This window comes from Kogia breviceps, chromosome 16 (assembly GCF_026419965.1).
Source record: "Kogia breviceps isolate mKogBre1 chromosome 16, mKogBre1 haplotype 1, whole genome shotgun sequence".
Lineage (NCBI taxonomy): Eukaryota > Metazoa > Chordata > Mammalia > Artiodactyla > Physeteridae > Kogia > Kogia breviceps.
Window position 1 is genome coordinate 74,065,740 of NC_081325.1, and position 27,862 is coordinate 74,093,601.

The 27,862-nt window shown below is 45.2% G+C and overlaps 1 protein-coding gene and 1 non-coding gene across 4 annotated transcripts in view; both read right to left on the reverse strand.

Moving 5' to 3' along the window:
* Nucleotides 1–6,740: 6,740 nt before the first annotated feature.
* On the reverse strand, nt 6,741–6,821 carry TRNAA-UGC (transfer RNA alanine (anticodon UGC)). Its single transcript has one exon. It is a non-coding gene; the product is annotated as a tRNA-Ala (tRNA).
* Nucleotides 6,822–23,632: 16,811 nt separating this feature from the next.
* EFNB2 (ephrin B2) overlaps nt 23,633–27,862 on the reverse strand; it is a 46,370-nt gene continuing 42,140 nt past the window's right edge. For all 3 annotated transcript variants that reach the window (XM_059041582.2, XM_067016219.1, XM_067016218.1), the window contains one exon: nt 23,633–27,318. In XM_059041582.2, the coding sequence (XP_058897565.1) occupies nt 26,927–27,318 (392 nt within the window). In that variant the 3' untranslated portion in view covers nt 23,633–26,926. The remainder of the gene's footprint in view (nt 27,319–27,862) is intronic.

Genomic DNA, 27,862 nt, shown 5'->3' on the forward strand with positions numbered 1-27,862 from the left:
TTTTATGTGTTGCCTTGGAGACCAGACCTCGTTCAGTCAAAGCTTCCCTTTCTTCAGGAAACTGAAATTGATGTGTGAAGCACTCTTGCCACCTTTTATGCCTGAGGCTGCAGGCAGTCCTCTCATGTCCTTGCAGGCGTGTGGGCACATTCACAGATGCTTCTGGAACTCTTCTCTGGGCCCTGGGCATCACCCAGCCGGCAGGGCGCCTTCATCAGAATCCACCTGCAACCAACAGTCCAGCCCCTGGCACCAGCCACGATTAGGGCATCCCACAACACAGGATGATTTTACCGAGGATAAAGCACTTTGACCTTCATGACGAAGTGGAAGCCGGGCCTGGGAAACTCCATGGAGAAACGCAGACTCCTGACTTGGCCCAAAGAGAGCTTTTGACCCCCTCTACTCGTGTCTCAGGGCCTCCTCTTGCAGGCTGCCTGCCGAGATAGTGCCCGGGAGAGGAGTGGAGAGAACCAGCAGGTCAATAATCAGTAATTGCGGTTGAATGAGGCGCTGCTACTAAAAGTCCTACGGAGGGCTCAGTCTGGACTGGCCTTGACATTGATCAGAACTACGGCGTGATTATTCAGCTCTTCGTTTGCGGACAAATGGAAGAATTCATAGGTGAAAACCAGCAACTTCAAATAGTAGTCTCGCTCTGTAAGTCTAAGGTGACATAAGCTCTATGTCACCAAGTCAAGACCAGATTTTTACATGCAATACAAACTTTTCTTTTTCCAGAGAACCTGAACGTGGAGAAAATCAGTCTCTGTTTGTTTGATCGAATTTCAGACTTGTTTTATTATTATTATTATTATCATTGAAGTATAGTTCCTATGATAAACCATAATGAAAAGAAAAAAAAAACCAAGAATGTATATATATATGTATAACGGAATCACTTTGCTGTACACCAGAAACTAACACAACACTGTAAATCCACCATACTTCAATAATATAATAATAATAATGACAGGCTTGCTTTTATTCTTCTGAAGAAGAGAGTTACGAGATCGTAGCTGGGCCTTGCTGGGTTCCAGGGCAGGGGAGGGACGGGGGCCTGGCGGAGGGGGACGCCAGCTGGTCCTGGGCCCAGACCAGTCAGGAGGGACACAGGAGTGAAAGAGGAAAGGTGAGGACAATTTGCCAGGTTTTTAGGACCTCAAACTTGACAGGACATGAGAAATAGTTGAGCAGAGAGGGGGAAGAAAAGCAAAGAAGAATTAACAATTTTTTTACTATACAACTTTGCACGCACACACCGAAGCAGAACGGTGTGATGAACATCCACTCATTCCACAAAGTTAACCGTTATCCAGACTTTGTCATATTCGCTTTATGCGCACTTTTCTCTTTGCTCAAGCATTTTATAGGAAATCTTGCAGAGCTTGTCGCCGCGTCCCGCACCTCTGACAAGCACCCTGATCCCCTGACACACACACGCACCCCCACAACATCAACGATAGTCTCTTGATTCGTCTAATGCCCAAAATCTATAAACAAATTTCCCAACGGTCTCAAAAATGTCCTTTTACAGTTGGGCTGTTCAGCTCAGGGTCCGAACAAGGTCAATACCTTCTATTTGATTGCAGTGACTTGTAAGTCACATGCATCCGGAGCCATCTGCCCCGTTTTTGTTTGTTTGCTTTGTTCGTATCATTGATTGTGGGGAAACCCCGCCACTTAGCCTCTAGAAGGCCCCATACTTTGGATTTGTGTCTGCTTCCTTGTGCAGTCCTTTGACTACAGTTTTGAGCCTGGGCGATTTTACAAGAATATTAAAACCACTGGCAGAAATGGAGAAAACTCAAGAAGAGTGCTCTGGAAGGAAAGGTGCATTCCATTTGCTTTTATTAAACATTATTATTATTTTAAAGGCAGGTTTAGATGTACGGCAAATTTACGGGAAAGGTACCGAGCTTTCTTGTGAAACCCCTTTCCCCACACAAGCACGGCTCCCGCATCGTCAATGTCCCCCAGTGGAGTGGGACATTTGTTATAGTGGGTGAATGTCCATGGTTCGTCATAATCACCTAAAGATGGCAGTTAACATCAGGCTTCACTCTTGGTAAACATCCCGTGCTCTTGAGCAAATGTATGATGACAGGTATCCGTCATTACGGCGCGTACAGAGTATTTTCACTGTCCTAAAAATCCTCCATGCTCCATCTCTTCCTCCCCAAGCCCCCCCAAATCTCTGGTGATCACTGATCTTTCTACTGGCCTCATAGTTTTGCCTTTTCCAGAATGTCCTATCGTTGTAATTATGCAGTACGTAGCCTTTTCAGATTGGTTTCTTTCACTTAGTAATATGCATTTAAGTCTCCCTTATGTCTTAACGTGGCTTATAGCTCATTTCTTTTTATTCCTGAATAATATCCCACTGTCTGGACGGACCACAGTGTATTTCTCCATTCACCCTACTGAAGGACATCTTGGCTCCTTCCAAGGCTTGGCAATTGTAAAACTGCTGTAAACAACCAGGGGCAGGTTTTTGTGTGGACCTAAGTTTTCAGCTCCTTTGGGTAAATACCAAGGAGCACAGCTGATGGATAGTCTGGTTTGAGTATGTTTAGTTTTGGAAGAAACCACCAAACTGTCTTCCAACGTGGCTGTACCAGTTTTTATTCCCAGCAGCAACGAATGAGAGTTTCTGTTCCATATCCTCAGCAACATTTGGTGCGGTCAGGGTTCTGGATTCTGACCATCTGAAAGGTGTGTAACAGCATCCCCCTGTTTTAATCTACATATTCCTAATAACAAATGACGTGGAGCATCTTTTCACATGCTTGTTTGCCACCTGTAGATCTTCTCTGATGAGGTATCTGTTAAAATGTTTGGCCCATTTTTTATCTGAGTTGTTTCTTATTGTTGAGTTTTAAGAGTTCTTTGTATATTTTGGATAACAATCCTTTATCAGATATGGCATTTGCAAATATTTTCTCCCGGTCTGTGGCTTGTCTTTTCATTCTCTTCGCAGTGTCTTTTATAAAGCAGAATTTTAAAAATTTAATGAAGTCTAGCTTATCAATTATTTCTTTCATGGATCATGCCTTTGGTTTTGTATCTAAAAAATTATCCCCAAATCCAAGGTAATCTAGGTTTTCTCCTACGTTATCTTCTAGGAATTTTATAGCTTTGCATTTCACATTTATGTCTGTGATTCATCTTGAGTTAATTTTGGTGACAGGTGTAAGGTGTGGGTCTAAATTAAATTTTTAGCATGCAGATGCCCAGTGGTTCCAGCACCATTTGTTGAAAAGACTGTCCTTTCACCATTGTATTACCATTGTTCTTTGTCAAAGATTAGTTGGCTGTATTTATGTGGGTCGGATGGGCTGTCTGTTCTCTCCCATCGCCTGTTCCGTCTGTTCTATTATCAAGGAGAAGTCTTGATTACTAAGCTTCATAGTAATTCCTGAAGTGAAGAAGTGTTAATCCTACAACTTTGTTCTTCTCCTTCAGCACTGTGTTAGATATTCCGGGTTTATAGCAGCTTCCTACAAGTCTAGTTTTGAAAAGGGCTTTTCAGACCAAACCTCCAGAATGACTACATGTTTTATTTACTTGCAAATAAAACCTTATTGATCACAACCACAATAAAAATAAACACGTATCTCACCCTATGTTAATGCTGTGTATGTTTTGGAATGGCTTAACTTTGTGAATATCAGGAAGTGGAGACTCCGAAAGGCAGGGAGAGCTCATTCAGTTTGGTCCCTGCTGTTTATGCCCCAGTTTTCCTCATTTTATGAATTGTTTTGAGGACAGTCAAACAAAACCACTTTTCGCTTTGAATACGTTAAAATGGAAATGGTGAATGCATTATCCTTATAACCATCCCTTTTCCTACCTCCAAAGAAAATATTTTCATTGAAAAGATGATGTGTCTCTTCGCTCTAGAGATGCCAGTGACCACTGCAGTTTCTGTTTTGCTTTGCTGTGCTTGGACCCCAAATCTTTCACCGCTCCCCCAGGATTTGCAGCTGAACTTTGGGTCTCTGATATTTACTGAGGCTCTTTCCCCCCTCGCTCAGCGTCCCTTTCCTTCCTTGAATTCTCTCTCCCTCTGATCCTGGAGACCACGCACCCTGCTGTTCCCATGATGAACCCTCTAACATGAGTTTGGTTCAGTCCGTTTGTGTGGAACGCCCACATAGGAATTTATAAGCCAATTAGAGTCTCCTTCAATTCTGGCCCACTTGAGTCTGTGTCCTTGTTATCTGGACAATAGAAAACAAAACTGTAGGTCGTACGGGGTGTGTAGCATGTGCTCAGCTATGGGCTGAGCACCTCGGATCATAATCTGCTCCTCGTAACGACTCTCTAAGGGTTGCTGTGTGACAGAAGGGGAAACTGAGGCCCGTAGAGGAACAGAACTTATCTCTGGTGCCAGAGAGGGTAGATGGCTGAGCTAGGATTACAGCAGTCTGACAACTGAGCCCTATGCCTTTTAAGTTTTTAATAATTTTTAAAATTCAAGTATATTTGACATAATATTAGTTTCAGGCATACAACATAATGATTTAATATTTGTACACGTTTTGAAATGATCACCATGATAAGTCTAGTTAACATCCGTCACCATACATAGTTACACAAAATTTTTGTGTGTGGTGAAACCTTTTAAGACCTAGTCTCTTAGCAACTTTCAAATGCGCAGCACGGTCTTATTAACTATTATTAACTATAATCACCGTGCCGTACTTCACAGCCCCAACACATTTGTATTTATTTATTTATTTTTTATTTTTTTTTTTTTTTGCGGTACGCGGGCCTCTCACTGTTGTGGCCTCTCCCGTTGCGAAGCACAGGCTCCGGACGCGCAGGCCCAGCGGCCACGGCTCACGGGCCCAGCCGCTCTGCGGCACGTGGGATCTTCCCGGACCGGGGCACGAACCCGCGTCTCCTGCATCGGCAGGCGGATTCTCAACCACTGCGCCACCAGGGAAGCCCTGTATTTATTTTATAACTGGAAGTTTGTACCTTTTGACCCCCTTCACCCATTTCTCCCACCCCACCCCACCGTCCCAACTCTTAGAACCACCCATTTGCTCTCTGTATCTATGAGCTTAGGGGTTTGGTGTTTGTTTTTAGCTTCCACATACAAGTGAGATCATATTATATTTGTTTTTCTCTGCCTGACTTATTTCACTTAGCATAACACCCTTGAAGCCTCTCCATGTTATCACAAATGGCAAGATTTCATTCTTTTTTATGGCTGAATAATGTGCCATTGTGTGTGTGTGTACACACACACACACACACACACACACACACACACCACAGTTTCTTTATCCATTCATCCATTGATGGACACTTAGGTTTTTCCATCTCTTGACTATTGTAAATAATGCTGCAATGAACACGGGGGTGCAGGTATTTTTCTGAGCTAGTGTTTTCATTTTCTTCAGATAAATATCTGGGAGTAGAATTGCTGGGTCATGTGGTAGCTCTATTCTATTTTTGATTTTTTGAGAAACTTCTGTACTGTTCTCCACAGCGGCTGCACCAATTTACCTTCCCACAAACAGGGCACCTTTTCTCCGCATCCTCACCAACACATGTTATTTCTTGCCTTTTCGATGACAGTCGTTCTGATAGGTGTGTGGTGGTATCTCACGGTGGCTTTGATTTGCATTTCTCTGATGATCAATAACGTTGAGCGTCTTTTCATGCTCCTGTTGGACATTGGTATGTCTTATCTGGAGAAGTGTCTATTAGATCTTCTGCCCATTTTTTAATTGGATTGTTTTGGGGTTTTTTTTGTTTTTGCTATTGAGTTGTGTGAGTTCTTTATATATTTTGGATATTAACCCCTTATCAGATACACGATTTGCAAATGTGTTCTCCTATTCAGTGAGTTGCCTTTTCCCTTTGTTGAGGGTTTCCTTTGCTGTGCAGAAGCTTTTCAGTTTGATGTGTTCCCACTTGTTTACTTTTGCTTTTGTTGCCTTTGAATTTCTGCCAGATCCAAAAAATCTGCCAAGATTGCCAAGATTGATGCTAAGAAGATTACCACCTATGTTTTCTACTGGGAGTTTTATGGTTCAGGTCTTACGTTCAAGTCTTTAATCCACTTGGGCTTAAGTTTTGTAAATGGCGTAAGAGACGTGGGTCCAGTTTGATTCTTTTGCATGTAGTGTCCGGTTTCCCCATCACCATTTAGTGAAGAGATCCTCCTTTCCCCACTGTACATCTTTGAGCACCTTAACTCAACAAAAACAACGTGTTCAAGTCATTTGAATGTTGCCGTACAGTAACATTCCTCCTTGCAGTTGCTAATTTGCAAGACGGGATGGTCGCCTTCAAGGGCCTCAGAGGCTTCAATGAAAGCGGCTTTTTCGTGAGCGCCTCCCTGTGAGCACCACACTATTCTGAGAAGCAGGGAAACACACACATTCTTTCCCTGAAAGAATGTGTGACATGAAGTGTCACTTTATCACCCATGGAAAACGCAGCTATTCTCACAGCACATGGAAGGTTGGGCAAATACCTCCAAATGTCATCACCACTCATCACTACTTCTGAGTTACATGCAGGTCTTACTACTTAATGAGTTAATAAAGAGGCACTGGGGTTACTATAATATATGACAACGATTCTAATATTTTGACAACTGTATTTCTTTTTTTTTTTCAATTTGTATTTTTTTGATAATTGGATTTCTTGATATTTGGTTTCCTTTGATAACTCTATTTCCTTTCTTTGGCCGCACTGTGAGGCTTGTGGTATCTGTGTTCCCAGACCAGGAATTGAACCTGGGCCACTGCAGTGCAAGTACTGAGTCCTAACCATTGGACCACTAGGGAATTCCAGGATAATTCTATTTCAGTATAATTGGTATCTCTTTTTTTTTTTTTTTGAGAGTAACCAACACATTTTCTTTATTTTTTAATAAATATGTAAAAGTTATTTATTTATTTATTTATTTTTTATTTATTTATTTTTGGCTGTGTTGGGTCTTCGTTGCTGCGCGTGGGCTTTCTCCAGTTGTGGCGCGCAGGGGCTGCTCTTCATTGCGGTGCACGGGCTTCTGATTGCAGTGGCTTCTCTTTGTTGCGGAGCACGGGCTTAGGCACGTGGGCTTCAGTAGTTGTGGTTTGTGGGCTCTAGAGCACAGTCTCAGTAGTTGTGGCGCACGGGCTTAGCTGCTCCTCAGCACGTGGGATCTTCCTGGACCAGGGCTCGAACCCATGTCCCCTGCATCGTCAGGAGGATTCTCAACCACTGTGCCACCAGGGAAGCCCCCAAATTGCTCCTCGAATTTGTACATTGCTTTGATTTCAGCCCCTTGCCCAGGACTCTGAAAGGAGCGTGTGAGGGTTAAGCCAGAGGGCTCTGTGGCAGGCAGAGTGTTACCTTCTGAATCAGGCCTCCTCTGGGACCTTGGCCCGTGGCCTTGAACCAAATTGCCAAACCCTGTCTCTTCCTGGTTTGCTGGTGATCCTGTCCCAGGAAACTCCTCGGCCCCTCGTAGATATAAGCCAGTGCCCCTGGTCCACGAGCTGCCCTAGACGGGCACACACCCTGGGGTGATGTTCAGGCCCAGGCCTGGTAATACCTCATGCATGGGTGATGAAGCCGAATCCTGGAATCGGCCTCTAAGCTGCCCTAAAGTTCAATTAAACAGAGAACAGAGCTGGTGGAGCCTTTGAATGAGGTCTTCATAATAGAGATAGAACTTGTGGTTTCTATCAAATGAAGGCTTGCCAATATTCTTTTCATTGGCATATTGTGCTAATAATAGACAATTTGGAAATGGTGTCAGTTGTTAAGTTGGTAACGATTATTAAGACAAATCCCATGGAAGCTGCTGATTTACTATTAGGCGTTGTAAGTGCAATTTTTAATGGCTGCCCAATTTTTAATGAGAAGCCTAAGGCAGCAAGAGATTTCATCCTCAGCTCTGGGTTTTAAAGTCATTATGTGGTACACCTGAAACTAATATATGCCAGTTATGCCTCCATAAAAATAAATAAATAACTTTTTGCATCTTTATAAATTCACTAAATTTGCTGCATGGGAATATAACAACAATTATAATAGCAATAAAATCTAACAATCTTACTATACACAGTATTATTTTATGCACTTTATTAACCCATTTACCATTATGATGACCCTATGAAGTTGGTACTGTTAGTTTCCCCACTTTACAGATGGGGAAACTGAGGCCCAGGTCCAATCAGAAACCTGTTCTCATTATGAGGCAAGATTTAAGAAGTAGAACCAGGGCTTCCCTGGTGGCGCAGTGGTTGAGAATCCGCCTGCGGATGCAGGGGACACGGGTTCGTGCCCCGGTCCGGGAAGATCCCACATGCCGTGGAGCAGCTGAGCCCGTGAACCATGGCCGCTGAGCCTGCGCGTCCGGAGCCGGTGCTCCGCAACAGGAGAGGCCACAGCAGTGAGAGGCCCGCGTACCACCAAAAAAAAAAAAAAAAAAAAAAAAAGAAGTAGAACCATGTGGATGCAAGAATATTTCTCTTTGGCATAGTTAAACACAGAACCCCAAGAAATGAAACCACACACACAGCCTGCCTCACTTATGATGGTGATCACAAGGGAGCTATGGCAATGGGCTCTTTCCCTGCCCTTTTCCCTCGGATCACCCCTCCTGAACAGATCTACATTTAGCCTAGAGCAACTCTCACTAACCTGGCAGCTAGACTGCACTTTGTAGGAGCCTTTGTAAGTGTAATTTACGGTGGCCATTGTCCCAGGAGTGGTGGCCCTCGTGGAGGATCTATGTCACCCTCCCTTGGGGTATAATTAGGAGCATCCCTGCCGAGCTTTGAAAGCCTCTTGGTCATTGGCTAAGCTATCTTCATCCTGTATCCCTTGTGTCCCTGGCTTCGAAGTTGGCATGGTTGCAGTTCATTGCATATTTGTTGAATCTGAGGGGCTTTGCTTCTGGTGTGTGCAGACATTTTGAAACATAATTTGAACAGAATTATTTTAAAAATAGAATGAGTAATTACTTCAAAGAAATGCATAAGAAGCAATTGACACATAACATGCTTTGAGACTGGATGGATTCATCATCAGGATAGATCTAAGCTAAAAGATAGAAAGCAACCCCGAAGAAAACAAAACTTGTGTCCTCTTAAGCTGTACTGCTTCAGCCTGATGCTGCAACCTGACCGTCATATGTTTTCAGGACCCAGAAACTTCTCTGGCTTCGCTGGACCCAGCAGCAACACAGCCTGTTCACATCCCAACCCTTTGTGGGAATAGCCTTGTGACTGTGTGTTTTTGTTACGTATTTGCCACAAAATTTGCAAGTATGGATCCTTGGCAGAAAGTTTCCAAGGAAATTCTCGGGTGTTATCAGGTTGAGAGATATGGAAGACTTAGATTATACCCTTGGCCGTGACAACACTTTCTCTGCACAATCCTCCCCAAACGTGTGAGGCTGCTATACCCCAGAAAAAATTATGGGTAGGGCGAAATCTCTTCTTAGCTGAGTTGCATAGCCCCTCAAACTCTGTGTGTCTTCATTTTTGCCTTCAAAATAATAACTGCCTGCATTTAATCAGCTAACACGTTATCCGTCGTGCTCTTAGAATATGATAAGTCTTTTATAGTCATTGACTCATTTGAATCCTATGACACCTCATGCGGTATATGTACTACAACTATTTTATGGTGAGAAAACTTAGCGCTACAGAGCTTACGAAAGGTGCCCTAGGTCACAAACAATTGAGTTGTCCTCTGGAATGCAGGCCGTGCTCTGTGGAATTCCAGGCCCTGCTCTGAGCTGTGCATCACTCTATTTGAAGGCCCGGCTTCTAGGCCGGCATCCAGCAACCCAACACCAAGGGACAGCTTTACATTAAAACTTTATAATTCACTGCCTCTTACGCTGGGGCTTCTTGGTGTTTTTGTAGGACAATATAGTCGATGTTTTAATCTGTCCAGGTAACATAATTCCTTTACCCAGGGTTAAAGCATAATGTTCCCCAAATAGGTTGAATCGTGATTCCCAAATCAATATAAAACTGGACACAGGGTTAAAGATTTTACTTAACTCATTAATGAGGGAATTAAGATGCAACAACCAGTTTAAAAGAGGATACAAAGGACAGGCACAATTTTAGCTCAGGAATGTTGAGATGAATGGGTCTACGAAGCCAGCCTCTTCCATGGTCGGGGAGGAAAGTCCATTGAGCTCCTGTCTCTACCCGAGAGAATCTATTGCCATGTCTTTAGACAACGTTGCATTGCTATCTGTCATCTGTCACTTACGTTGCTATAAACTAGTTCAAAGGCACGGAGAGGCGCGAATGAGGCAGCCTGGGTGGTGTGTCCTATTCCAGGTGTCTGCAGAGCCAGCCTGCCGCCTGCTTCTGTGACTTTTATGGGAACACAGCCCACCCCCCCCCACCCTCCCACCGTTCTTGTACTTATGGTCTGCCACACCCTTCATTGTATATCAGCAGGATCGAATAGTCACAGCAGAGACCTGGAGGCCTGCAAAGCCTAAACTGTTTCCTACCTGGCCCTTTACAGAAAATGTCGCCAACTTCTGCTCTAGATAATGCCCCGTTTTCTACTGAAGCATCTTTTCTCCTTATATGGGCTAAAGCCCATGGCTTCGTATGTTATTAAAAAGCAGGTGACAAGGAGTCTAGGAATTTCTTTCAGACCAGTAAGTAATTGAGGGAGAGATCTGGTGTATTACTTGGCTAGAGCTGATGTAACAAAGTACCACAGACTGGGTGGCTTAAACGATTGATCTGTATTGTCTCCGGATTCTGGAGGCCTGAAGTCTGAGATCAAGGTGTAGTCTGGCTTGGTTGCTTCTGAAGCCGTGAGGGAGGATCTGTTCCAGGCCTCTCTCCTGGACTTGCAGACGGCCGTCTTCTCCCTGTGTCTTCACTTTGTCTTCCCTCTGTGTGTGTCTGTGTCCAAATTTCCTCTTCTTTGAAGGACCCCAGTCCTACTGGATTCAAGCCCACCGTGACGGGCTCACTTTAACCTAATCACCTCTGTCAAGACCTTCCCTCCTCTTCCTGGTTAGAGAGGAATTTGTACACCCATTAAACATGGCATGTAAACGGTCAGATTCTCCACCAACTTTTGAGAATCGCACCACCGTGGCCACCTCCAGAAGCAGACCCATCTCCTTCCCGCTAATTCTGGAGCTCGGTGGCTATTTGTGAACACCTTCACGCTTGGTCTTACCTAAGCTTGGAAAAGTTCTGCTTCCTGGCTGCATCTAGCAAATGCAGAACACGGACAAATGAGCAGGAAATTTAGCAGGGGTACATTCAATGTACACCTTTATATTATTGTAGCTGCCACGCATTTTGGTTTATCGTATAAACCAGAAAAACAAGATCTTACTTTGGATCTGAATCAGTAGCAACTCAAAGTCTATACGTATCATCAGCATTGGCTTAGAAAGTCAAGGCAGTAAAGTGAGGTGCAAAGGAAATTTGTTCTTTCCTTACTCTGGAAAAAAATTGCTAATGGGTTTTCCCCTTCATTTAGAGACATCCAAAGATGTTCTGAATTACATCTAATGTAATGTTAATATGAAGGCTTTGGGGACTTCCCTGGTGGTCCAGCGGTTAAGACTCACCCTTCCACTGAAGGGTGCGTGGCTTCAATCCCTAGTCCCTGGGCGGGGAGCTAAGATCACACATGCCTCTCTACAGAAAAACAAAAACAAATATTAAATTTTTTTTTAACGCTGTGTGTGTCCATTGAGAAAGGTGCAGCTTTAAAAATAAATAGGGCTTCCCTGGTGGCGCAGCGGTTGATGGTCCGCCTGCCGATGCAGGGGACGCGGGTTCGTGCCCCGGTCTGGGAAGATCCCACGTGCCGCGGAGCGGCTGGGCCCGTGAGCCGTGGCCGCTGAGCCTGCGCGTCCGGAGCCTGTGCTCCGCACCGGGAGAGCCCACGACAGTGAGAGGCCCGCGTACCGCAAAAAAAAAAAAAAAAAAAAAATTCAGCAACATGGGATGGCTTGTGGTCAAGAGTAAAACCCATCACAAAGCCCAGCCTTGAGATCAGCAATTTGATACAGACACGCTTCAGAGATCATTGTGGAGGACCTATTCTTTTTCTAGACCCATTTACTTATGTTATTTCCACTAATCTTCACAAGGTGGGTGTTAATAGACCTCTTTTCATGGACAAAGAAACAGAGGTTCCAGGAGGTTACGTATCTTTCTCCGGACGCGTAGCCAATCAGCAGTGGGGACAGATTCCCACCGCCACCCGTAGCCAATGGGAACTCACTCTGAGCGATGTTTCATGAAAGCTATGAAGCTGACAGCACTGCATTTCTGAAAGAGCCCATTTACGTAAGAGATGCTGTGTAATATAATTTGGATTGAACAGGAAGGCTGCATCGTGCGCAGGCGGATTCTGCGCACAACGCAGGGAGGGAGAAGTTCTTGACGATGAGCCCCATTGCACCCAGCTGCATACCCATGGATTCCGAACTCAGGGGGAGACGGCCCTGGCCGCTCCAACCTGCTCTTCTTGCAATGTGATCTTCTCCTAATGTGTTTTGCTAATGCTCTGTTCCAACCCCCCGTAGCTCAGATCCACAGAGCACAAGCCCTGTGAGCTATTTCCCTGCCTGCGGAAATTGGCAAAAAAGAAAGGGAAAGAGCCTAAAAGAAAACAAACAGACCTCATTTTCTCTCTCCTTGGTTATCACCTTTAGTTATGGATTGTGTGTGTTTCTGAAATAGTTAAAAGCCTCACCCAGTTTCTAATGCCTCTGTGCAAAAGTTGGGAGTGTTCACAGTGTGAAAAGAGGAGAGAAGGAAGGAAAAATGATTATGCCTTTCCTTACTGTTCTAGGGAGCCATGGCCAAAGCCAATCATATGTCTGGATGGGGAAAGGCATAGTTTGAATGTTACAGAGAAGCTTTTGTTGCCAAAAAAATAATTCTGTATTGGCTTGCTATGAGCTGATTTTTATTGGGAGAAACAAGAAAAACAGGGGCATTGTCTTCAGAAGGCCCGAGTTAAATAAACCATGTGTTTCCTGATCAAGGCCTTCTCACTTTTAGAAACTGTTCATCTGATTAGACAGTTGAAATTTGGGGGTGGAGGAACTGAGATACAGGGAGACGGCAGTGGGTACAGTTCGTGCCAGAGAGAGCTTGGAAGTGTCGTGACGGGGTGAAGGGGTCCCTGGGGGAAGATGAAGCAGAGGGGCGTTAAACCCCTTCAGAACCAACGTCACTGTCCTTCTAAGGGTTGATCCCCTTGCCGGCCCGTCTGTGTAAAGTCTCTGATCTATTGGCTTCATCTCTGTTTCGGAACCACCTGTAATACGTGCAGACAGGTGAGGCCCGGGTGGACAATGAAGCGGCCTGGAGAGGAGGCGTCTGCCCACAAATGGAGACTTCTGAGTCTTAGGACAAGCCTTACTCAAGACCAAGTGGAAACCACACAAGCAGTGTGGTCTAGGGAGTTTGAGGTCTCAGTTCTAGCTCTAAGGCATTCCAAATTATTGTCCAAGGAAAAAATGTAGATACGCACCCATATCTCCTCATCCCTGTTCCTCCTCCTTGTCTGATAACTGGAATTTTAGAGTTAATGTCCTTTAATGGAAGAGATGGAGCCTTGTTTAGAAAGGAAATATTGATACCCCCATGCGAGAAAAAAACACACCAGACATGGGTGTGTCAGCGATCTTTCAGGCTTGTTGGGGAAAAAAGGATTTCGGGGTCACATTCAAGCCCTTATTGAACCTCAACCTCTGGTTTCAGGTACAGGAAGCTCTATTTTAAAATGGGGCATCAGAGGGTTTCCCTGGTGGCGCAGTGGTTGAGAGTCCGCCTGTCGATGCAGGGGGACACGGGTTCGTGCCCCAGTCCGGGAAGTTCCCACGTGCCGCGGAGCGGCTGGGCCCGTGAGCCGTGGCCGCTGAGCCTGCGCGTCCGGAGCCTGTGCTCCGCAACGGGAGAGGCCACGACAGTGAGAGGCCTGCGTACCGCAAAAAAAAAAAAAAAAAAAAAAAAAAAAAAAAAAAAGGGCATCAGAGTTTACAGAACTACTTCAGTGGAGAGTTATAATTCTTAGAACAATTCTTAGTTGTTCTAAATTTTTTTAATAAACAAAATTTATTTTCCTAAAAATATGTTCCTGTACTAAAGTAAGGTACCAGGTTGTAATTACTACTTTAATTGCACAGGTGCTTTCTATTTCTCCTGCAAAGCTTCCAGCACAATTTTAGGCAAGCAAGGATAATTTGGGGGAGATACTCAGTAAATATGGGGTGAACTAAATAAAGCCCATGTCTTGAGATTTTTAACTATTAACACATCCCGAATCTTAACTGGTTCTGGATCCCAGTCCACATGTGTATAGTAAAAACAGAAACAGAAGTAAAAAGTATATCAAATTCATGAGAGAATTACTACCTAAACCTCACTAGAGGAAATTTCTATTCAATCCCGGATACTTAGTACACTTTGCATTACCAAGATAACGTGATAACTGTGATTAAGCAACTTATATCTAAGCATCTTCTTACTAGAAGCAAAATATGTCTCTCTACATCATGATCTCAGTTTGAGACCACAGGTTCTGGACACAGTAGCAAATACTGGGTCCTGTGTTAGTTTTAAATATATATATATTAAATATAAATATGTATATTTATGTATGTGGCCTTTCTAATTTCCAGAGCTTGGCACCAAGGCAATATTTAGGGTCTTAACAATTGCTGCCTAAAGAGATGGTACTTTAAATACAGCCATGCATGCAAACAAAAAGCTCCTGGTGGTATTAATCTATTTCATCCCATTTGCCTCTTGTAGGTTTAATTAATTTATTTATTTATTTTTAAAATTTATTTATTTATATTTGGCTGTGTTGGGTTATCATTGCTGCACGCAGGCCTCTCACTGTGGTGGCCTCTTCTGTTGCAGAGCACGGGCTCTAGGTACGCGGGCTTCAGTAGTTGTGGCACGAGGGCTCAGTAGTTGTGGCTCGTGGGCTCTAGAGTGCAGGCTCAGTAGTTGTGGCACACGGGCTTAGTTGCTCCGCGGCACGTGGGGTCCTCCCGGACCAGGGATAGAACCTGTGTCCCCTGAATTGGCTGGTGGACTCCCAGCCACTGCGCCACCAGGGAAGCCCCTCTTGTAGGTTTTAAAGTACATCACAGAGGAAAAATGTAAACAAACTGGAGAAAGGAGGCAATGGAGCGGAGCAGGAGTTATATATTTAAACCAGAAAAAAAAAAAAAAAAAGAAAGAAAAGAGGAAGGAAATTGGAAGGCAACCCGGCAGTATTTATCAAAACTTCAAATGTGCATTTCCTTTTGGACAGCAATTTCACCACTAGGAATTTACCTTACGGATATCCTTGGAAAAATACCTCACAATGGTGAGCATGTATAAGTTAGGGTAGGTCAGCACATGCTGTGGTAACAGACAAAGCCCCAGATCTTCTGGCTTACCGCGTAAATTAGAGTCGTCACACACAGAGAGCAGTAAGTAAGGGAGACCAGCAGGAGGCTTTGCTCATACAATCACTCGGGACCCAGGCAGCCGAGCCTTCACTGCCTTTGAGCTGGGGACAGGGAGCCTGGGATCCCACACCCGCTCTTTTGTCCTTCACACGACATCCCCATCGTGGCCCATTGCCCTCAACCTAACTGCAAGTGAACCTGCGGAAAACAGAGGAGTATGTAATTACCTGATGAGCCCTACTGTCTCTGCCATTAACCACGAGATACACATGATGTAGCGTCCGTAGGAGCTTAAAAACCAAACTTTGCTAGTGGGTGATGATTTAAGTGAACTGTGGTGGTTTAAAAAAAGTGAATCTGAATGTACCAATGAGGAAAGATCTCCTAGATGTATTATTTACCAAAAAAGCATGAACAATGTAAATAGTGTGATCTCTAGAGACGTCATTTAAAATAGATAGATAGATAGATAGATAGATGCAAGTATGTACATACAATATCTTTCGAAACAGGTAGACAATATTCTGGTTATGACGGTTGCTTTAAGGAATGGAGGAGGGGATGGGAAAGGAAACATAATTTTTCCCAGATGCAAGCACAGTACTAATTCTTTTTTTAAATGTATCAAATGAATAGTTCTTCAGATAGTAAGTGATTAACACTTTTCTAAATATGTACAAATTGTTTTAACAACTAATAAATGAAAACTTTCAGGTTTAACCAATTAGACACGTTTTCAAGCATTGAAACATTATTACTTAAATACTTCTGAGCATTTAAACTCCCTAAATTAGCACAGTTGACCCTTGAACAACACAGGGGTTAGGGGCGCTGGCCCTCTACACAGGCAAACGTCTGCATATAACTTATGACCTATAGCTCTGCTCTTTCAACTTTTCTGGATGTCTGAACATTTTCAAAGTAAAAAGCTAAGGAAAATGAAATGAAATGATAAAAAGCTTAGCACCTAAGAACAGAGAGCTTCACGACTCTCCTGCCTTTCTGAGGTAGATGGAGTTCAGAGGCTGCCATATTAAAACGTCAGAAATCAGGCATCAAAATCTGAAATCAAGACACATCACAGGAAACAGTAGTGACAACGGTCTAGTGGAAGGAATTCTCTAAAAGGATTTCTGTTCAGGCCTATAAAAAGCTGGGCAACCTTGTTAAGCGAAACCAGACCCTTCAAACTGCTTCGTCGCTGTCATAAACATGGTACCTGCTTGGCTGGAGCTGCTGCTTGAAAAATTCAGTTGCCCCATTTCAAACACTTTTCTGGAATCTGATCTTCAAGTTAACGTAAAGGAGACTCTTAAAAACAAATGCACGGGGCTTCCCTGGTGGCGCAGTGGTCGAGAGTCCGCCTGCCGATGCGGGGGACACGGGTTCGTGCCCTGGTCCGGGAAGATCCCACGTGCCGCAGAGCAGCTGGGCCCGTGAGCCGTGGCCGCTGCGCCTGCGCGTCCGGAGCCTGTGCTCCGCAACGGGAGACGCCACAACAGTGAGAGGCCCGCGTACCGCAAAAAAAAAAAAAAAAAGGAGCGGGACTTACCTGGTGGCGCAGTGGTTGAGAGTCCGCCTGCCGATGCGGGGCCCACGGGTTCGTGCACCGGTCCGGGAAGATCCCACATGCCGCGGAGCGGCTGGGCCCCTGAGCCATGGCCGCTGAGCCTGCGCGTCCGGAGCCTGTGCTCCGCGACGGGAGGGGCCACGACGGTGAGAGGCCCGCGTACAGCAAAAAAAAAAAAGAAGAAGAAGAAGGAGTGGGACTTCCCTGGTTGCGCAGTGGTTGAGAGTCCGCCTGCCAATGTGGGCACCTCGGGTTCGTGCCCCGGTCCGGGAGGATCCCACGTGCCGCGGAGCGGCTGGGCCCGTGAGCCGTGGCCGCTGCGCCTGCGCGTCCGGAGCCTGTGCTCCGCAACGGGAGAGGCCACGACAGTGAGAGGCCCGCGTACCGCAAAAAAAAAAAAAAAAAAAAAAAAAAAAATGAAGCATTTTTTGGGCTTCCCTGGTGGCACAGTGGTAGAGAGTCCGCCTGCCGATGCGGGGGACGCGGGTTCGTGCACCGGTCCGGGAAGATCCCACGTGCCGCGGAGCGGCTGGGCCCGTGAGCCATGGCTGCCGCGCCTGCGCGTCTGGAGCCTGTGCTCCGCAACGGGAGAGGCCACGACGGTGAGAGGCCCGCGTACCACAAAAAAAACCCCCAAAACCAAAAAACAAAAACAAATGCACGGGGGATGAAAAGCCATAGGACTGTAATCCATTCTCTCTTGCGTCCTTGGGGTGGTGGTGACTCATGGAGAAGGTATGTCCGTCCAGGTCATTCTCCGGGAGGCGGGGATGCCACCATCAGAGTTGACAGCTGCCTCTCTGCATCCTTGATGATGCCTCACACAGAGGTTTGTGAGTCCTGCCCATTGAGTTCCATGCAAACCCTGCTATTTCCCACATTCATTTCGCTGCAGCCAAACCCTGTCCCCATGGCGCAGAGCCGAGGTGGCCCGCGAGAAGGAACCATCAAGGGGTATTTTCCATCATCTGACAAAGTGAATCGTAGCTTCCTCTTTGGGTGGTGAGTGGTGCTTCTACCACGTGCTGGAGACCCTTTTAATGAACCTGACACACGTGCTCCTGGAAAGAGCACGCGTGGCGCGTTCTTGTCTTTTTCTGGCACTCAGACAACAGTATGGCGGAATCCGTGTGTGTCAATTACAGTGAGATTAACACAGTCGTTACTTTTATCTAAGGTAGTTAAGGGGGTTGGTAGGCACCCCTTATCTTTTCCTCTCTCCTTTACAAGGAGAGAAGTTAAATGCCAGAGACCCAGGTCTCAGCAGGAAGGGCCCTGTGTCTGCTTGGCTGGAATTCTTCTCCTGCACGCAACTTGGAGGTCAGTCTGGCAAACATCCCAGATGCTCAGACTTCATTTTTTTTCCTGCTGTTTTTGAGCTCAGCGCTCACTACTGTTAGCAGACATAAAGCTCGCTGCAATTCTTCCCTCAGACCTAGCTACAAGAAAACTACCAATTATAGCCAAGAAACAGTCTTTCAAATACACATACACATTGTAATGTGGGCTGGAAACCAATTGGAAACGTTTTGATTTGCCCTTTAAGGCCAGAGGCAGGCACTTAAGCAAACTCCAAAGATGTTTTGAAGAACCGTTATACTAAATTTAGCATCCGAACCAGCCATTTGGCATATATGTAATGAAAGATTTAAAAGGAAAGAAATGCAAACCACAGTAACAAAGACACAGGTATTTTGTTAAAAAGATGCTCCAGGAATCACACATAGAGTGGTTATTATTGTTATTACTTCTTTTCTTTAAACATGTTTGAGATGCTTCATTTTTATTCATGAAAGTTTTGAATTGCCGAATGGACCATGAGGTCCCCAACAGAAGGAATCCTGTCTTTCATGTTGCCCTCTCCAAGGCTTAGGACGCTGCCTGGCATATATTAAGTGCTAAATAGATGCATGATGGGTAAGTGAACAAATTAAGTGTGTGCGGGTGTTCACTGGACAGAAGCTTCTAGGCTTGTGTAGGGTCTGCTCGGGTGGGCCTCTTGTTAATGTCCTGGACCAGTCTGATGAAAAGGCTCTCGCTGAGAATGGCTGAAGCCTGTGGTGCTCCTCCTGCCTTTGTGTCCTAAGTGTTCACTACGGATGAGCTACAGAGATCATAGTTTTTGATTTGCTATTGTGTTTTATAAGCTACACTTCAAAATTAGATGCATGTAACTGAGTTTAACCTTAGGAAGTCTCTGTGAGTGTCCCAAAGAATCCAAGTTCACATGATTGGCCTCGGGGGAGGAGTGGCTATGCAGCAGTTTGCCTGGGGGTCAGACAAGGAGCCAGAAGTTCCAGACAGGGGTCCCCAGTTCCGTGGGGTGTATGCTTTCTCTCAGGCAAATGACACTTCATCAAAAGGATGCAAAGGAATCCAAATACAGTAAATTGCACATGTAAAACAAAGACATTTGGGGTTATGCTTATAGAAACCTCTCACGCCTTTCTCAGCATCCTGAGTAATATGCAGGTTTCCCAGGTGATAAAGAACTAACGGACCAAATAACTTACAGACTCGAGTGAAGGATGTAGCGAGTTGGGGCCTTTTCCTGTAGCACTGTTGCTTTTCCCACGTGAGAGATCCTGGAGCTAGACATTCATCTCCACTACTTTTTTGGTTTTCCTTTCATGTTGCATTAATGAAGCTACTATACAAAAATGATATACCTCAGAGGTGTCTTGTGTTTGCTTAAGGTTTCAGTCGATTTTAAGCAGTTTTCTTTGATGACATGTATCTCCTCTACTGGTCTTGAACTTTTTAAGATAGAACCACGATGGCTTTAAAAACAAAACACACACAAAAACTCTAATCTCTTTATTAAGCATGAAAGGCACTTAGGAAATAATAGTTCCATTATCAACCAAAGGATGTTTTTTAGTCATGCAGTTCTTTGCCAGACTACAGAATCAGAGGTGTAAATAATAAAGGAGGTATAAATAATAAGGATGTGTTCCAGATACCAGTGTGGAAAGAATGACTAGTAAACAAATGAATCTCAAGTGCAGGGAAGGCAAAGTGAATTTGGGATCAGTTAACTGGTGGAAGAGAACATTGCCAACAGCTAACACATTGCCTGGCCCTTGGTGGACCCTCGAGAAATCTTTAAATAGAAGCTGGGGTCCTGCTCGCAGTGACCTGACAATGTTTTCAAATAAAGACAGAAGAGTTACAGGCATGCCTCGTTTTACTGCACTTGGCTTGCCTTTTTTACAAACTGAAGGTTTGGGGCAACCCAAACCTTGTTTGGGTCAAGCAAGTCTATCGGAGCCATTTTCCTAACAGCATTTGCTCACTTCATGCCTCTATGTTACATTTTGGTAATTCTTACAATATTTCAAACTTTTTCATTATTGTTATATTTGTTATGGTGGTTTGTGGTCAGTGATCTTTGATGTTACTATTATAATTGTGTTGGCCTTTTTTTTTTTTAGCAATAAAGAAATTTTTAAATTAAGCTCTATACATTTTTTAAGACATAATGCTATTGCACACTTACTAGACTACAGTATAGTGTAAATATAACATTTATATGCACTGGAAAATCAAGCAATTCATGTGACTCACTTTTTTGCGTTATTTGCTTTGTTTTGGTTTGGACCCAAACCCGACATATCTCTGAGGTACTTAAAAATTATCGATAAAAGGCTGGAAACACAAAAGCAGGGCTCCCAGTTCAATCAGTATGTGTAGATTGTTAGTTATTGGATCTTTCTGAGACTTAATGCAAGGAAGGGGTGGAGGACAGCAGGCCTCAGAGTCCGGATGCGGGCTCTTGATGGGGAGGGGTGAACGGTCAAGTGCAGCCCAAAGCTGGGTGGGGTTTGGCCGTGAACAGTCTTCAGAGCTTTGCCCGTGGGAGGCCAGGACAAATAGAAGCTTGCATCGGGATGCTTTTGAACAGCTGAAAAGGCTGATGGCTTTGCTTCAAATCCTACAAAAAGTTGAAAGCACCCTTCAGCGTGTTAGAGGCCCACCCTCTCACTTTACAGGTGAGGATCTGGGGCGCAGAACACAAAGCAATTTGCTAAAAGGCCATGGAGACGACAGTAGCAGGAAGAGAGCAGGAAGCCAGGTCTCACTTTCATTCACTGGACACATTTATCAACAATTTATGATTGTCCATAAACTGTGTGGGTATCATTATTTCTCATGCTGTGTACTTATGTCTCTGGAGATTTTTTTATGAGGAGGTTGGTTGTTTCTTAAAATATAATTAAGGGGAAGCTGGGACAAAGTGAGAGCGTAGCATTGACATATATACACTAACACATCAGCTCGGTGCTTTGTGACCACCTAGAGGGGTGGCATAGGGAGGGTGAGAGGGAGACGCAAGAGGGAGGGGATATGGGGATATATGTATACGTACAGCTGATTCACTTTGCTGTACAGCAGGAACTGACACAACATCGTAGGGTAATTATATTCCAATAAAGATATTTAAAAATATATATAATTAACTTCATATGAAGGTTTCTAGGAGGTTCCATTAGTCAGTCCGCTTACCACAGTATAAAAATCTTGAGATGAATATATCTTCAGCTTTGGAGGCACAGTTTAATCACTAAAAAATGGATTCGTCTCCCTGGTATGCTATACTTTACTACAGAAATACAATATTTTAATATCCCCCCATCTTTGATAAATCATTCTCTACCTGGAAAAATGAGGGGTAGGAAATACTCTCTTCTATTACAACACAGAAAATTTGCCTTCGAGGACATCTGTTGCGTAAATATCACAAACAGAATCCCGAATTCATTGAAAACAGAAACAAAAGAACATCCAGGTCCTCTGTATTACAGAAGCAATTATGTCTCCTTTTGGGCCACCTGACTTGCTACTCAACCAAAAAGTGGGGTAATTATCCTTTTCTGCATATATTAGGAAGTCAGTTTTACTCCTCTGGGTTTTTTTTTTTTTTTTTTTTTTTCTTCTTCTTTCGCTGATTCTTCTTCTGGGTTGGGTCCAGAGACTGACAGCAAGCTGCGGAGTCCTGAGGCTGATATTTTATTGATTTTTTTTTCTCATTTCCATTGTGAACCTTTATCACAGTGTTTGAACGGGCAACTGTTTTTACCAAAAAGGAAATGGACAACAGTGAGAGATGTTCCGAAGAGTTACCAGCTGGCCGGTCAACACTTAGCAACGCAGGGCAGGGATGTTTCAACAGCAGGGTCACTTTTCAAACAGAACAAGGAGCAGCTGCTTTCACAACCTCTGCGAGAAGTTTCTGTACATGAGATTCCTTCTCACTGGGTGAAAAGAATAAACACCGGGCACATTTTATTTTTCTCAGTTGAGGTTGGCTTATTCAGTTTGGAAAGTGTGGTTTCAAAAACAAGGTGGAAAAGAGGACACTGTGTATTTGATCACTTAAATCGTAACAGGGGTCACAAAGTCAAAGTTGTAAATGCAATATTTCGTCATGGTTTCCTTTTACTCAGACTAATCATTTGTGATCCTGGTAGGTGGGGTCCAGCATTCAGCTTAGTGACGTGTCCGTAGACTGTGCCCCGAAACTTGGCTTTGCAGTGGACGGGCAGTTAGGGACAGTGAAATAACGTGATGGAGAAAATGAAACTACTATTCAAGCATCAGCTGAAACTGCGGGCCTCTGGAGAATTTTGTTCTTTTTTATTTTGGAAGGAGAGCATTTGTTCGACAAACATTCCTTTAGTACAAGTCTGCTGGGCCAGTGCTGCAGAGATGCAGACTTTCATGAGAATCTCCGGAGGGGCTTTTGAAACACACGGATTCTTCATTTACTGGGGCTGTGATCTTGGGCAAATCAGTCTGGGCTGGAACAATCTCTGGCTTCTTACTTCAGGGGCCCTTTCTCATCCTCCCCACCTAAGATACTTCACTCCTTAAGGTAAGGATTAACCAGAGTTAATGCAGCTAGAGATCTGAGCACTTCACGGTGACTAGTAGCTGCTTCTGCCTTGACCACAGCTCTGCCCTCAGATCTCAAAGGAAGAGGGTGGGGGTCTGATGATCAATCTTAAGACCTCAAAGACCACGAGAGCGGGGAAAACACTCAGGGCACCTGGTCACCTTCCCCAGGAAGGCAACAATGGAAAGGGTGGTTAAATTCACCACTGGCCCCTGGCTTGCCTCAATCCAGTATCACAACACACGCTTTCACCCATGTTACATTTTGACAGAACGTGTGACTTTTTCCTTCCTCCTGGGATTATTTTGTGAAGAAAAGTAAAGCAGTGGATAGCAAACTGCTTTGCTGGAATGGAAACCAGATCATCTTGGAACTAAGCGTTGGGATAAAAGCCCCGCTTCTTCTCCTGGCTACTTTCACTCAGTGCAGGTCAAACTGCTCAGGATGAAGAGGGTTTGTTTTATAAAACTTTAAGCTAAAACGTGAGTTCAAAAGATTTATGGGGAAACCAGTGGGCTCATGCTGCAAACGGTGCAAGATTAACCTTCACGTGCGTGCACGGCCTGATTTGAAAGACGGGCATATACTCACGCCCGTGGGCGGAACGGTCTCGATAACTGTAATCACAGAGAAACAAGAGAAGGCAAATGAAAATAACAAACAAAAAAAGAAAGAAAAAGGAAAAGAAAACAAGAAGGAAAGGAAAATACTTTGAAGGCGCTTTTTCCATAGGAAAAAAGTATTTTATTTTTTTAAGAACAAATTCAGTTTGAAACAGATTTGGAATGTGACTTCGCGGATTTCGTTTTCGGGGGGCTAACTGCAATGTGTAACTAAAGCAGATCAAAAACTTATGACAGGCTATCAAAATAAAACAAAGAAAAGAAAAAATATTTATAACTCAAGCATAATACTGCGTTACTTACAAATTGGACAACGGAATTTTAAATAAATATTCATGGTACATAATTACGGCACAAATATGCAGCAATTTGGCAACCTTTTATACCATTTTTTTTTCCTCATTACAGTGCAAAGGGGAATGACACTGCCGTTTAACAAGCTGTAGCTAAATACATTGCAAAATTCAGATTTTATACAAAACATCTTGCTTAGACTTTATAAAAAACCAACATTGCTCTATGTACACAATCTGGGTAAGAAAAGCCATTTCTGTCTTGTTTTCATGTGTATTTTTATTAAAAAGGTGAATAAGGCTACTGTAACACCCCAAATCCATATACAGTAAAATCTGAACCTATTTACAGCATTTTCACTTAAACATTATGGTGCAAATTCCAAAGTCGGATGACTAGGGATGAGAATACAAGGAAGGCATTTACAGTAACTTTCCAAAGCTGAACCAACTTCAAATAAAGGGACAGTTGGTAGATTGTCATATTCTGCACCACACACAAAACAGACGCACAGAACACTGGTCAACTGCTTGCAGGTAACTCTCCAGCAATCCATCTGATTTTCACAGTTTAGCACATACACCCCAAATGTAGCCAACTGATGATACACACCTTTGATTTCATTAAAATCAGACTATTTCCCATTTTCCCCCTTCTTGCCCCTCTCCCCCATCCTAAAGGTAATTTTTGATGGCTTACAAGAAAATCTTGTATGAATGCACGTACAGGAGAGGTTAGGGTGATGGAAAGAATTACATATGTACTGTGGCTGATCACCATGGCAACCTTCCACAGAAATATGATATAGATATATATAATATATATTGCAGATATATATTATACATATATATACACATGTATACCACACACCCACTCACGCATACACACACGCACTTTGGACCAACATCATTTTCAGGTTCAGGAAACAGAGAAGAATTTCTGTGACAACTCATTTTTGCAGGTATCCACTGGAGGTTTGAGAACCTTAAAATGCTGTTGCTACATTTTTCTTTTCTCCCAATTCAGAAAGCAAAGTGTTACCATAGTAACAGGACTATGTTAAAGATGTCTATTTTGCATAGCACATAAAAAGTAGGTTTCCTGTTTACTCACTTCTTTTCCCAGAAGGGAGGGGGAGAGGGGAGGGGGAGTGAGGAAGGAAGGGGGTCAGGCTGAACTTTCAGCTGAAACCCCCTCGATGTGACCCGGTGGATTCTAGCGAACACTTCAGCCCACAGGGCAAGGGAAAACACAGCACAGAAAATAAATGCCGGCACATCTTGTCATTGTCGAAAACGATGCAGTAACACCGATTTCCTGGCATTCGGGGCTTGCATTTCCTAATCTACGGTGACGCAAGATGCCTTCAGAGGACTGGGTTATTTTTGTGTTTGCTCCCATTATTGTTATTTTTGGAGTGATGTTGTTTTTCCCAGAAGTAGCTGTCCAATTTTTTTTTTTTAAAGCACAGAGCATTGGGACCACTTAATCGCCACAAATGAATTTCCCATCTTCTGGTGTGGACTGTCTGCAATCTTAAAATATATATTAGTAAAAATCTTTCACTTTATATCCCTTGTGTTCTATATATCTATTATAAATACGTCCTACCTTCCTTCTCCCCCTCGACACCATAATTTATTTCGGTCCTCGGGGCTCCAAGAGGTTTGCCAGGTGTGCCTCACCTTGATACAGGGCCCTGAGCTGTGGCCTCACTCAGTACCTACCCCTCGGCCCTCGCGGCCAGGACAGCACAGCCATAAACCAAAGTGTCGTAAGGCCCAACGGGGAGGGGAGCGGCGGGGAAGGGGCGCTGGGGGGGCCCGGGGAGTCGGACCTACCTCTTATATATGAGAATGCCTTAATAACGTCAATGATGATGGAATTACAGCCTGTGTGACCTTTGGCTTTTACACTTCTAGGTCAGATTTGGCTCTCTGCTCATCTCCTAAATGCTCTCCCTGCGTTGAATAAAATGTGCCAAGTATAGCAGCCGAGTCTGCCTTAAACATCACCCACAGCAGACCGCCGTACATCCTATTGCCGGTACCACGACAGTCCTGCCGGTGTCCATCCACCCCTCCAAGCCTGGCCCTCTACCAACAGTGCCCCTTTGTTCCGCCCAGCGTAGAGGGACTACTCCTTTTTCCTTTTCTCCTGTGCATTGCTCTTTGATAAGAGTGAATTCCTTCAAACGCGCCCTAATCTACTGTGTGTGTCGTTGTGTCTCCTACTTGCCTCTTAAAATCTGAGCAAAACCAAAGTGCCGTGCTATCTACTTGGAGTTTTCCCTCCCAACTCTGTTTCAGAGGTGGCAGCGCTGAACTGCCTCTGCAGACGGCCTTTCCCCCGGCCCTCCCTTCCGTGAACTCCTCATCTTCCCGGGCTGACATGACAGCCTAGTATCTGGCTGGAAGGCTCCTTACTAGCAAACGCAATTTCTATCCTTGTATCGCCCATTCGGCGGTAGCTGTTGCGAACAGATGAAGCAGGAGACGCCAAACGTTAATGTCTCATTAGTGATACGGAGTGTGGCTTGAGAAGAAACCTCGTGTGAAGGCCTGCAGCGCCCTGGATGTCAGGAGTGTGTGCAACAGTGAGGACTCACAGCGAGCGCTCTCCGAAGGCCTCACGCGGCCAGAGTCTGTGCGACAAGACAAGTCCGGGGTGCAGCTCCGGGGGAGGGGCCACGCCCGAGGCAGAGGACGGCCTCTCCGGGCCCAGCAGCCCGGGGACCCGGGACGCCTGCCCGCGGTGCTCCCGGCTCTCGCTCCCGCCCACCGACCGCTCGGTCTCCCCTCGGCTCCTGCGGAGGCCCGAACGCCCGCGGGACCCGGAAGAGGAGAGGGGCGGGGCGCGCGCGGTCCCCCCGCGCACCTTCCACGCGAGTCTTCCAGCTGCCGGGGCGCATCCCCGTCGCCGCGGCCCAAACGCTACAGACTAGTAAGCGGTCCGACTCCACAGGGCTCTCCCGAGAAGGAGGGTCCCCTCTCCCCGCTGTGCGTCAGTCCGTCGCAGACACAGGGGGCGCCTCGGACCCTCCGTGGCGGCGGCGGGGCAGTCAGCTTCCTCCGGGAAAGCGAAGGCACCGCCGCGGCTCAGACCTTGTAGTAAATGTTCGCCGGGCTCTGCGGCGGCATCTCCTGGACTATGTACACGGGGTGCCCGTAGTCCCCGCTGACCTTCTCGTAGTGGGGGCAGAAGACGCTGTCCGCAGTCCGCAGCGGGATGATGATGTCGCTGGGCTCGGAGCCGTTGTTGCCGCCGCCGCCGCGCTTGGGCGTGGCCAGCGTGCTCAGCGACAGCGTGGCCGCGTGCTGCGGCGAGTGCTTGCGGTGGCGCCTCCGGTACTTGAGCAGCAGCACCACCAGCGTGATGATGATGACGATGAAGATGATGCAGCCGGAGGCGATCCCTGCGAATAAGGCCACTTCGGAACCGAGGATGTTGTTCCCGGAATGCCCGGCGCTGTTGCCGTCTGTGCTGGAACCTGCAGCGGGTGGGGCAGAGCAGCCAGAAGAGTCACCGCTCTCCCCAGGGCTGGCCGGCTGCTGGCAGGCCGGAGGCTCCCCGGGCAGCTAGACCGGCAAACCGAGCACCTCGTTTAACCGCTAAAGGCAGGGATGAATTCAGGAGGTTGGGAACTAACAGACACACACTGCTAGATCCAAAAGAGAGAGCCCACAAGGACCTGCTGCAGAGCGCCGGGAACTCTCCTCAGTATTTTGTAATAACTTACAAGGGGAAAGAATCGGAAAAAGAATATATGTGCATATATATAACTGAATATCTCATATATATGTACATAACTGAATATATATATTCAGTTGTGTGTATATATATATAATATATATATAAAACTGAATCTCTGTGCCGTACACCTGAAAATAACACGGCATTGTAAATCAGTTATACTTCAATTTTAAAAAACAGCTAGGGCTTCCCTGGTGGCGCAGTGGTTGCGAGTCCGCCTGCCGATGCGGGGGACGCGGGTTCGTGCCCCGGTCCGGGAAGATCCCACGTGCCGCGGAGAG